The sequence below is a fragment of the Thunnus albacares genome, chromosome 14 (genome assembly GCF_914725855.1).
Source record: "Thunnus albacares chromosome 14, fThuAlb1.1, whole genome shotgun sequence".
Classification (NCBI taxonomy): Eukaryota; Metazoa; Chordata; class Actinopteri; order Scombriformes; family Scombridae; genus Thunnus; species Thunnus albacares.
The window spans coordinates 2,565,188-2,577,835 of NC_058119.1; the positions used below are offsets into that span (position 1 = coordinate 2,565,188).

Sequence of the window (12,648 nt, forward strand, 5' to 3'; positions counted from 1 at the left end):
TTGGAATAGTAGACAGTAGCTTTATTCAAAACTATACATTAGGAAATACAGGTTGATGAGAAATCATTAACATACATGGTATGTTTAAAAGCTTCATTCCCACACAGAGCGCTCAGCACTGTGTGAAACATTCAAACCATCCATCAGAAGCTGGTGATTAAGTTCGTGTCGGTCTGAGGCGAGTTGGCCAGCAGGTTGTCTTTGACTGGAGACATGGGCTCTCCTGTCTTACAGGGGGTCATCTTCTGAGTATCTCTGAAAAACACAAGGAGGGCCATGATGTAAAAATGACAGTTTGTTTATATAACTTCCCATGTCTAAGTTGGAGCCTAAAACTGTTTTTTTTTTCTATTTTGACAATGTTTTTCTAACATGTGACCAATCTGTTTTTCAATTCAGTTGGGTTCATGAATAATCTGCTGAAATGAATGTATAGTCTTGTAATTCCTCAACATTTTACTTTTCTAAGAGAATTTATTGAACTTGTGAAATGTTTTGATATCTCAAGCAAGAGGACATTTTGAAGGAAACCAGAAATGTTTACATTAAATAAAGATTTTTTGGTACCACTTTCTTTATAAGATGTAAATAATTGCTTTACAAACAGTTAATACTAATTTACTGAAGCTTTATAGATCAGCTGTTAAGTAATTAATTAGAACTTTTGGGTTGCCAGGTTGTGAAAAATCTAAGGTGAGTCATTAACCGTCATGTCATTCATAAAGGGTAACAAGTCTCTCTTCAATAAGCCATAGAGTGAATTCACAATTCATCAAGTCTGACTATGAATATGAATAAGTTGTTAATAAATGGATTTTGGTTCAGACGCTCTACTGCTCTTTTCTAGAAGGTCAACGTTGGAGTGGCTGACGTGATGAATTAAAAAGCTACAGTATAAAGACAGTGTGAGTGTCATGGTGCCAGATGGATTTTTCACAACCTGGTAACCAAAATACTGTTCTTATTAATGGTTTATAATTGATCTATAAAGCAGTAGTTAAATAATTGATCATCTATAAACCCTTTATAAAGGGTGACTGATTATAAAGTGGTACAGATTTTTTGTATGTGATGGGGATGAATGTCTGACACACCCTGAGTCAAGTTTACAAGCTATCAAGACTTGAATACAGAAAGTTCCAGCAGTGGTTGATAACTCATGTTGCAGAGTTTATTAAAATTAACTTAGTTATTAAAAACAAAGTTTCACAGACGTAACAAGATTAGTCACAACTGTGAAAATAACAAAGGTGCCATCAGTAATGCAGTAACTAGTGTAGTTAGAAAAGTAGGTAAAACCCAGTATACTGTGTATTTAAAACACAAACAATGGTCTTATCAAGACATTTTTAGGTCATTCACATGTGCAGGAAGTTGGCCAGGTTCAGACTGACAAACATTAATGCGGATGTAAGATGAGGAATCTGCATGTTTGGATTCCTCATCCACTGATTAATACATGTGTGGTATGCAGTCAGATGATATCTGTGTTGAATGATCTAATCTGAATGAGTAATCTTCCATTATGTTTCAACTTCCGTAAAATATTCTATTCATTTCCAAAGTAACTTCAGTGTTTCTCTTTTACTTTTTGAAGCTGAAGTTCTTCCAGAGGCTGCTGATGGTGGCCTGGACACCAGGGTTGTTTTCATTATTGGGGGAGGAAATTTTCTTCCCAGAGCTTGCAGATTTCTTCCTCAGTCCACTGGCCCTGGCTGGACCCAACGCCCGCACCTTTGTGACCTGACCCTGGCTGCTGGACTTGGGCTTCAACAGACCTGCAACCTGGGGGGAGGAAGAGCACGGATAGGAGAATGAAAACACAACATTTTACTGCCACACAAAATGTCTTAAACTTTACTGCTATTAAGACATTAATTCAAAAAAAAAAATATATAAAAAATGAATTATATCATTTTCAAGACGTCACGAATGAAACAAGGTTGATATAGTAAAAAAAAATCTATTCAATTGTGCAGTGATCAAGTTTAAAAGAATAGTTCACTTATTCACTTTTTTTCCAAGAGTGAGATGAGAAGATTGATATCACGTCTGTGTGTTAAGTACTGAGCTGGAGTCAGCTAACCTAGCTTAGCATAAAGCATGTAACTCCACCGGAAAACACAATTTTTTGTTTTTATATTTCTGTTCATGAGAAAAAATGAGAAAAAACTTTAAAGGTGTATCTTGAACTTTGAACAGAGCCAGACAAGCTGTTTCTCTGTGCTTCCAGTCTTTATGCTAAGCTAGGCTAACCATGCTCTGTATTTAAAAGGTGAACTCCACTAAATTTTACACATCACAGTGTGTTTGCAGGCTGTTGTCTCCAAAGGAAGCTGTGTGAAAACTGATAGGTTTCCTCAAGTGATGTCACTTGAGTCAGCGTCAGTTGGGTCTGAAGACTACAAGTTTGAAAATGACAAACATCTGGGGTTGTGGAGTCAGAAAGAAGTGAGGTTACCAGACCTCTGTAGCCCCTCGTCACTGCTGGAGGCTAGCAGCTCCAGGCTACATTAGCAGCTACTAGCATAACATACGTGGATCGCTGAATGAACTGTCGTTGGGTTGGACTGTGAGTAATGTAAATGCCGATGATGATGACAAAGTTTATTATAATGAGGAACACTATTAATAGAGACATGAAACCGCTATCGATCTCCTCACCTCACTCTTGAGAGCAAATAATCATATTCCTAGAATATTGAATCATCTTTTTAAATGTCATCACATTCAAATAAATTCCACAGTACAGGAGTCATTTCAGAGCCTCGTTTGAAATGATGTATTCAGACTGCATCCCCCTCTTAAAGATCATGTTTGAAAGCATGAGATAATATGTTAGACAACAAGGGTCTACAATATAGTTATATGTAGTACAAGTACAGCGTTATGTTGGGACAGTACAATTGACTTATTTCCAGACTTTGCAGTCCTAAATGTTTCTATGACTCCTTCTCTTTAATTGCATGGAGGTTAAAGATGCTCCTCCTTGAACATACATATCAACCCCCATCTCTGTCACAGTTTTGCTGATGGAGAAAATAAGGGATGGTAATATTTTATCTCCATGTCAGCGTGGAAAACATCATTAACAGCACATATCATGGTCACTAAAACCCATGCTAATGAAATTCGTTGAGGTTTGCAGCTCTCAAAGACAGGCTGACACTACCCTCATCTGGTCAGTTGCGCAGAAAACTCTGAGAGGACATTATTGCCTTTATATAAAGAATCAAAACTAAAATGAAACCACAAATCTTAATCATGTTGTATGGGCAGAAACCCACCTTGGATTTCAGCATGCTGGGTTTCTTATCCACTTCTGTTGAGTGTGCTGGACTCTGCTCTGACTCCAGATCTTTGCTTGAATTCATTTCCTGAATATTCCGGAAGCACACGAAAGGTTAGTAGCTTCAACACATGTAACCACACAAAGCCAAGCAACCAAAACAGCTTCCTGTGCACCCACTCATGAATCATAGTACTCTGATAATGATGTGTGTGTGAAGGCTGAATCAACCACAAGGCATTTATATATATACTTATTAAGGCAGTGGAGATTTGTATGAACGTACAGACGCAGCATCTTCCTGGTAGGAGTTTGAGAAGTTGTAGGTGGGGGCTTCCTCTTTGTGGAAGGTAGTGAGGTAAGTCTGGGACTGGGAGAAGTAGGCACTGTCCTGGGAGGGAGGGGAGTCTGGGAGGTCGTCCTTGTCCTCTGGGTTCCTGTCAGTGGAGGACAGATGTGGGGGTGACGTGTCTCTAGAGGGTTTCTGGGTCTTTGTGGTTGAAGAGAAACTCTCCCTCTTATACTGAAACAGCTGCAGGACAGTCAGCCCTGAAGTGGACTTTGGCGTTTTTGATTGTTCAGTTGAGGGGGAACAGCCTGACCAATCAAACAGTCCGAGGCCCTGACTGGCTGAACAGGGGGGAGTGCTGCTAGGGGTCTGAGGCGGGCTTGGGGTGTCCAAAGATGGGACGTCGGGACCATCACTGTCATTGGTCTGGATGCTGGGAGGGGACTTGTCCTGAGTGGGACTCACACTCTGAGGTAAATCCTCCTGAACAGACTGCTTAGTGCTTAGACTGGCTGCTGAACTGGAACTGCTGAAGAATCTAATGTGGAAAAAACACATCCACAACATTTAGCATTAACCTGATTGCAGCCATGATTATGGTAAAAAACTGATCATCCTAGTTATTTTGGAAAAATTGGGCTCATTTAAATAATAAAATGAAGTACATTTTTATTATTGTGAAAACTGAATCCTCTCTGAATAACCTATTCAGATGTAAAAACAACATACTTACATTCTTTATACATAGTATAGTTAAACTGTACTCCATTCTAAACATATGTGTCTGGATTACTCAATAATGAGTCTAGTAAGTCAAAAACATGATCATGAGATGTGCATGTATCCCTGTGATGTCACCTGCTGCATGTGGCCTGGCCGTCCTCCTCAGCTTCCTGGTTCCGTCTCTGCAGGAGGGTGGCGAAGCGATTGCGTGGCCGGGGCTGACTGGCCGGTGTCCGCTTGTCCTGCCGCTGGTCTGACCTGGATCGCTTCTGACTGGAGGAGGAGTACTGCTGCAGAACATCCAGGTCTGATATACTAGAGTCTAGAGGAGGAAAAAGAGAAGAACAGTCCAGTTAACAAAGTAACATATAAAGCTGCATATCATGTAAATAAATGATCTGAGTTTATTATTATTATTATTATTATTATTATTATTATTATTATTATTATTATATCAAAAGGTAGGCATACATATTGTTTTATTACTTTCTTTGTCTCACTGCTTTTATTTTTCCTAATTCTTTGTTCAATTGTTATTTCTGTAATATCCTAGAGCTATTTTGCTGCCACAGTGACTCATTTTCCCAACAGGGATCATTTACATGTAAATAATTTCATTTCATGTGCATAAAGAGGTCATTATTGGAACCCCTAATGAGCAACATTTTAAACTAATCCTTTATCAACACAAATTAAAGCTGTGGCTCTGTTTATACTCATCTATATATCTATGACAAATATATATTTACTTATTATCTGATCATGTCCCTGAGAGATACAATTTGAGTTTCTTTTTCAGTTTTAATTTTCATAAATATTGTTTTAGAGGTTTCACTGCAGAAAAAACTTGAGCGCAGTCTCACTCACCACGACCATCAGCCGTCAGTCACATTTTATGCTGTGGGTGATGTGTTTAGAGCCCAAAACACAGTAGAAGAAGTATTTGTTTGTAGTGAGAAGAGATTGATTTATGTATTTGTATCAAAAAAAAAAGAAAAAAAAAAGAAGTAATCTTAAAACTGCATGTGAACAGCTCACCATCTCTTGGTCTCTTCACTTGCAGCTCTCTGCAGGGAAGCCTCAGACCATCCAGGTGGACGACTCTCTCCTTCCCCCTGGTCGAGACAGGCTTGTCTGGGGAGGCAGCAGGCTGGGGCGGGGCAGCGGAGGCTGGCCTGAAGCTTCGGCTCCAGATACTGGGTCCAGTGGAGGCTGGGGAGGCGTTCCAGCTGCAACTGCGAGGTTTAGACAGCTGGAAAAAGGAAATTGGAATGTGTTTAAAACAAAAACTGCAAATTTGTTCTAAATGAAATGTGGCATTTAATTACTTTCGTCATGGCTCTAACCGATGTGATACCTGTGTCATGGGTTTGTCTGGGCTGAAGTCGTCTATTCTCTCCATTGTGTTGATGTCAAGGTTTCCCAAAGCCATCTGCAAGCCTTTGTCATCTCCGACATTACTACACACATCATCATTAAGGACAGAATACTGTGCAAGTGATGGAGAGGAATGTACAATTTCCCCATTTCTAACTCTAACTAAATCATTTTCATTATTTACAAAGCTGACACTAGGCTGTGTGATTGAGGACAGGAGGATACAGGCCAGCGTAGCTGAGGGTGGCCGGGTCAACGTGCTCTGGGTACGGGTTGAGGGGTACAACCTTCCTTCTGACAGGATCAAACACCAGCTGGTAGAGGAAGGTGTTATTGGCTCTGGTGAACCCCTCGATGTACTGCTCAGGGACGACGAGACTCATCTTCAAGTACTGGCCCATCTTTCTGATCACCTGATGGGGCAACAAGAGCTCACAGCTTTTACTAACACAATAACAGTTATGCTAAAATAACTACAACTGACTGACTGACAGCTTCTGACTCACTGTCTGTATGCATTTGCTGAATATTTTATTAAATAATAGTGCAGAGAACTTTTTTACCAATATTTAAAATTTTAAAATTACTTTTTATTAATTGTATACTTACAACATATAATAATAAGCGTGACAAGCAAAATATTTAAACACTCATATGTTGAATCAATTGTATCCTACTGTACAGCTATTTCTTTTTATACTTATCTGATTCATTTGGATTCACTTTTTCTGTTCATAACTGGTTTTGGGTCAGAAACATTTTATTTGAAGTGAGCCTATGTAACCTGATCAGCAGCCACTGTGGCCACAAGTAATATTTATGGGATAATGGATTGTTTTAAAATGTACTGTAGCTGTAGTACAAGTAGAGAGGAGTCAATCTGACAAAATAATCTTCACTCATAGTACATTTACAAGCTTGTTCCTGCACTTTCACTTTTTTCTAGATTTCAGTCTGATGACCTAAACATACTTTCCTCAGAAGCGGGTTCAGCATGCAGCCAAAGTTCCCATGTTGATGTACCCTGCTTAAAAGTGAGGCACCTTTGGAATCCCAAGTTAAAATAGCAATAGCCTTGCTAAATGCATAATCCAGATTCACTGTCTTGCTATCTGGTCTCACCTTGAGGATATCAGGGTCTTTGGCCAGCCGCAGCAGCTTGCAGGCCTTGCCCAGGCCGATGCCATGCAGGGAGGCCAGGTAGTCGCAGCCGGAGAGGATGCACATGTGGCGAAACTTCTCTTCAGTGAAAACGTTCCCCAGAGAGCGACAGCGGCCCAGGTTACTCTGGTCTATCTCTAGGCCATTGCCCTGCTTATCCATTTTGAGGATCACCTGCACAATTGTGAAAGATGAGTGAGTTAGGAGTTGGAGGCAATGTATGATCAAGGGCTCATGAAACCTATGTTTGCTTTTGTCTAATATATTTTTAGCTGTAGACACGACAAACACTGAAGCCTTTGATATCTTTTTTTTTTTTTTTTTTAACACTGACTAAACACTTTGTCATGTCTAATTATGATCTGCTTGGTTAGCCAACTTCCTTGTTGTTCTTACCACAGTACACAGTAGAGTACTTGATACCTTTTTACAGCCGAATGCCAGCAGGTCAGAGTCTTCTGTAATGACAGCCTGGGCCAAACCAGACTTAGTGAGGTAAGCTAACTGAGCATCAGCTTCATATGGAGCCACTACACAGTCCACTCCTCTCGCCCTCGCAGCCTGGTTCAAGAAAAAGAAAGAAAAAAAAGAATTCTGTTATATTTAACTTCACCAACATGCAACACTGCTGGATGAAACCATAAAGCAATTAGCAGAGAAACAGAGGAGCAGGCAGCACATGTAGGTTTCTGCTGTGCTCAAAGACCTTTTAAAACAGCACGCAGAGTGAAATTGAATAGCTTTTTCATGGTAACACCAGTCAAAGATTGGACAATAAGGACTACAATTATTTATCAAGTGCATGAATTTACTGATATTTACAGCATATACAGTGTTTCCCCTATAATAGTACACCTACAAGAAACCCCGCCAGGCAAAAACATTTTTTAAATGCCAAAAATACCGCCAAATATCCATTCATTCGGAAATCAATAGCGTTTGGGAGCCTCTGAGCGGCGCTGTTTCGAAACGCGAGTCAACGTCTGTGTCGTTGCCTAGGAAACTGCTGGTAGCGTAACTCCTTTTAAGGAATAGCGCAGAGCGTAAGCGAGTGAGTGGTTAAGCGAGAGAGCGAGCGTCAGAAAGGTGACGGTGAATGTGAGCAGAGCAGAGGAATAATTTTGAAATTTTTGTTAAAACATTTGCTCACTATGAGTGGATGAGCTTCCTAGCTACTGAAGCTAGCAACAGTGCAATAGGTCTAGCGGTGACGAAACTCCATACAACACATACATACAAAAATAACGATAAAACAAAATACAGTGGTAGCACATAAAAAGTGTCAACCTTTAAATGGAGGTTTAACAGGCTGTAACAGGCTGTGTCTGCCTGCACGGTCGGGGCTGTGAAGTTAAGAAGACAACCTCCTGTTATCTATAAACACACTTGACACTCACATACAATATTTCATCCTGTTATTCCATCGAAGACATTTACAGTCCTCTTCATACACAAGTCTGTGCACATAAAACCAAATGAGCTGAACACAAACTCAGAGAATATAGAGTGACAGCATTAGACAGCTGTCTCCCTCTCTTTAACCATCTCCTGACAGTAGTTCAAGTGTATTTTGATATTTAAAGGTGGACTGTTTGGCACATATGCCCGGAAACAGTCTCCTCGTCTCCAACGTGCCTGCTGATATGCAACTGGCCCAGTTATGATGTACATATAAGGCTATTACATCGTCTGATCTAATTCAACTTTAGATTTATGATTTTGAATCTGGGGTGAGCTGACAAAAAAAACTTTTATGCAGAAAAACTTTACCTCTAGTGTATGCTAGTACATGCTAAGGTCCTTCTACACATTGGATTCATTTCTCAGTCATGTATTTACAAAAAAAAAAAAAAACTAAAATGTGTAATTTTGATTTTCAGCATCAGTCCACAGTTGAAGTGCAGAGTGGGAGGGCAGAGTGGAACAATAAAGTTACATAATGTCTTCTACAACATGATACTTTCCCAGTTGGTAGATTACTGAATACCTAAAATCTACAGTGTGGCCTTCTGTACAATCTCAATGCAGTATGATGCAACATCACATCCCAAGCCATAGTACAGTAGTGTAGTTACTTGTGTAAAGCATTGTGTAGAGTGAGTGCCCCCTGCTGACATTATACAGTAATACATGCTATGCAGCAGCACGCGCTGTAACCGCAGCAAAGATGCACCATTCTCATGATGCCACCACTGTAACAAATGTTATTGTCTACAGCAGGCAAGTAAAAATACTCAAGACCTTTATAAATTACATTGAAGACTTTTTCATTATTTCTGTGGCCTTTTTTGAGGAAAACTAAATCCAACGCTTTTAAAAGACTCTTCAAAACCTCCAGATACCCTGAGATAGCCAAATCAAAGATTTTTATGGCCTTTTTGATGTGGCCAAAAATGACATGCACATTGGAAAAGAGACTGTAGAGAGTCTGTACTGCCTGGGTTTTGTTGTGAACAAGTTTACAATAACTTCATTCAAAATTGCTACACTGCACTGAAAACATTCCACCAACTCTAGTCGCATGGCTGTTGGCGTGAAGTAAAGTTGAGTCATTGAGTTCAGTCATGTATGAATAGACTGTATGTTACACAACATATAGGGTGGGTCTGCAATTATATAATTGTAACTAGCTTGTCATCTTGTCATTCCTTCCGTTTTCCCTCTCTGTCATCATTCACGTCTGGTGTGATAATGTTGTCTTGTTGAAATGGGATAAATGTGTCGAAAAAGTTATCGAGTTCAGAGCATAAAAGTCTTTATCCTCACTTATCTTCATTCACTCAGCTCACTCTTAACATGTATTGAAAAGTAAAATAGAGAAATACTGAATATAACTAATGAGAGATGCAAGCCAAATGGATAGTCTATGAACAGGGATTTGTACCAACTCTTTTCTAATTCAATGCAAGAGTGAACATGCAGTGCAATGAAATCCCTCATTACATGATGAAAAATGAAGATGTCTGACTACAGCAGTTGAGCCATTCATATCATTTAAATTCGTCTGACAGGACGGAGGAAGTCCTCACCTTAATAAGGTTATGAGCCATGGCTGGGGTGATGTTAACACAGCGGGTAAAACAGTCTCTGGCCTCGGAGAGTTTGCCTTCTCGTAGGAGCTGCCGGCCTTTTTGAAGGTTGGCTTCTCGACGCCTGGATGGTACATGAATCAAATTGAATTAATGATGGAACACTTAGTCAGGGGGCAGTGATGCTGTGGCATTCACAGACGCAGTTCAGCTTCATGCCAAGGATAACAATGAAGTTTTGGACGTCTTTTGGTCCTTGATGTCTCAACATTTGTTTGTGTCGGAGCTGTTGAGTCTCACCTGTCTACAGGTATGAACATTCCTCTCTCTGCACCTCCACACACAAACAATGTTGGTATGTTGCAGTTTTGGAATGCAGTCCTTCAAATAAATCAAGCATTGTCTGAGTGTTTGTTAGGCGTGTGTTTGGCACAGTTCATCACTGCTTCTCAGACAAACCTGGATGATAATTTGCTTCCGTTTCCTGTTAAGATAGGGCTGGATATTAATGGGAAGGTAACCAAAACAGACATTATGAATCTCTAACTGACCTAATTTTAGTTATATTGATATGTTCGATACATTTATTCCTTCATACATGACCCCCTTGAAAGTACAACAATAAATCCCCATAGGAACACAACCAGAGTTTGCTGTGTGGGTTCATTTTATTACAAGTCAAGTTGGCATCTGCAGTTCAAAGTGATGTTATTAACCAAAACGTCCAGTGTCGACAAAATCACTCAAGTGTTAGAGAAATTCAACTGAGGCAGGTGCAGATGCAAACAAGCTGGTATAAATATGCAGCAGTAAGAAAACATATGCGATACCTCATCATGGCATCATTACACTCGTATCTCTCCTCAGTCTTAAGGACAAACTTGTTTAAGTTCACAGATTAAAATGCAAAAATAACAAACCTGCCAAAATAACTATGAATTCTATTTTTGTGTCTCTAAAAGTCTTTCAGGACTTGTGAGGTGGTAGACAATAGGCTGTCCAGGATATGGATCTGTCCTGCATCCATACATTCATAAATACATACAGTCAAAGTAAACACTCACTCTCTGCGGGCCTTTTCCACTTCTTTTTTTGAAGGCAGATTGCGTCCATCAAACACCAGAATTGGTTTGACACTGAAGGTCAACAGCATGTCCACAAATTTCATGCAGTACCACACATACCTGCAGTGCAGACAAATGAAAAAGCCAGCATCAGTTCTGGGCATTCAACCCTCATTACAAGTAGATTAAAAACTAATACTAAAACACTTCTGACCAACATCTCTTTGTCATTCAGCTGAAATCATAAAAACACTAACTGATCAGTTGGTTCTCCTTTAGCGAGCTTCTCCGCACATGAAAAAGCTCCTTTATGCAGCCAACAGTACGTGTCCACAGCCACGGTCTGCCCTTTGTATTTTTTCACGTTGACAGGCTCTCCTGCGTCTTTGATGAACTGCAGCAAACCAGGGATTCCCATTTTCAGCTGCTGGGAAAAAAATCATTTCAATCATAAGCTACATTTAATCTTTCTTAGCAACCTGTGCAGTCCACTGCACACACAAACTGTGGCTTTGTCCCCTGAGACATGTTTGTCAGCCTCCAGAGGATCAGCTGCCACACACTGTGCATAGATCCTGTTTTATAAAGCACTATTTGATCGTGTGTTGCTGCTTAGTAACAATGACTGTTTGGGAGTTATTTATAATTTGAATTTATAAAGACGCATCTGTCATTTTGGAAATTACTTACTTAAGTTAAATTACTTATTGTTGAACAGAAATATTTTTATAATACTAAATGTTTTTCACAAATCATAGAGCTAACTAAACTGTGACGTGGAATGCTCCTTGATCAACAAATTCATATTCTCAGAGCAGTAATTATTTGTTATTTTTCTTCATCCAACAAAATACAAAGGGATAACGTTAGCAGAGCTAACACTGAACACGTATTCAAGTTGAGATTTCAATGATCTGAAGTAGCATTTGGGGAATATCTATGCGCCGAATTTACGATATAAGCTTAAGAATCCAGAAAAGTTATGAAGTTATGTTATAAGATCTGTGCACCTTCGTTGATAACCAAGACGACGTTAAATTGGACGTTTTTATAACGGTGGTCTCGGCTACATAACGTTACATATAAGCTAGCTGATAACTGTTGACAACGTTACCGCTTCGTTTAAATGTACAGTTTCTTACTTTAAAAATGCAGCTCATAGTTTAAATAGTTAGTATTTTAAATAGTTTTCAATCTTTTGAAATAACCTAACTTGAGTGTGTAGCAGAGCAGAGAGGACAGTGTGTTCGTTCACACAACGGCGACTATGTCCGTGTGCAGTGAGTCAAACATAAGATAATACACAAAAGCAATATAAGGCTAATATTAAATCCTGAGTTAAAACCTACCTCTTTCTGTTACTTTACTCCACACATACATGCGGCTTCACAAGGCAAAAACTGGAGCGAGTTTGGTTTTAGCGGCAAAAGAAGTGATTCAGTATGAGCTGCTGCTATTGGCCAAGTACACAGAGAGGGAGGGATTAACGGCGGAGAGACGGGTGCGCTCCAAAATGTCACCGGCACGGTACTGAAACATGTTTACTGTGTTACAACTCAGTCTCAATAATAACTGTTGTCCCAACTTCTCACACAGAGGCTGCTGCTGTCTGGCCATTAACTGATACAGATTCAACGACAGCCGTCATGTACAGCAATGTTATAGCAAGCGTCTCCGCCCTCTCCATGATGTGAAACGCGACACGCCGGTGCATCT

General features: G+C 39.8%; 1 protein-coding gene across 2 annotated transcripts; it reads right to left on the minus strand.

The window, feature by feature from the left end:
• Positions 1–12,398, minus strand: exo1 (exonuclease 1). 2 transcript variants are annotated; one of them, XM_044373229.1, is made up of 14 exons: positions 12,282–12,398; positions 11,190–11,356; positions 10,933–11,052; positions 9,869–9,992; positions 7,263–7,400; positions 6,801–7,013; positions 5,904–6,091; positions 5,659–5,761; positions 5,340–5,553; positions 4,437–4,623; positions 3,576–4,116; positions 3,288–3,377; positions 1,589–1,785; positions 1–255 (listed from the first exon to the last, which is right to left on the minus strand). In XM_044373229.1, exons 2-14 carry the CDS (start codon positions 11,348–11,350, stop codon positions 144–146), a joined length of 2,388 nt encoding a protein of 795 aa, XP_044229164.1. In that variant the 5' UTR covers positions 11,351–11,356; positions 12,282–12,398; the 3' UTR covers positions 1–143. The 2 variants fall into 2 exon arrangements, with proteins under 2 accessions (XP_044229164.1, XP_044229163.1); XM_044373228.1 differs by having other exon boundaries at positions 11,190–11,359.
• Positions 12,399–12,648: the final 250 nt, after the last annotated feature.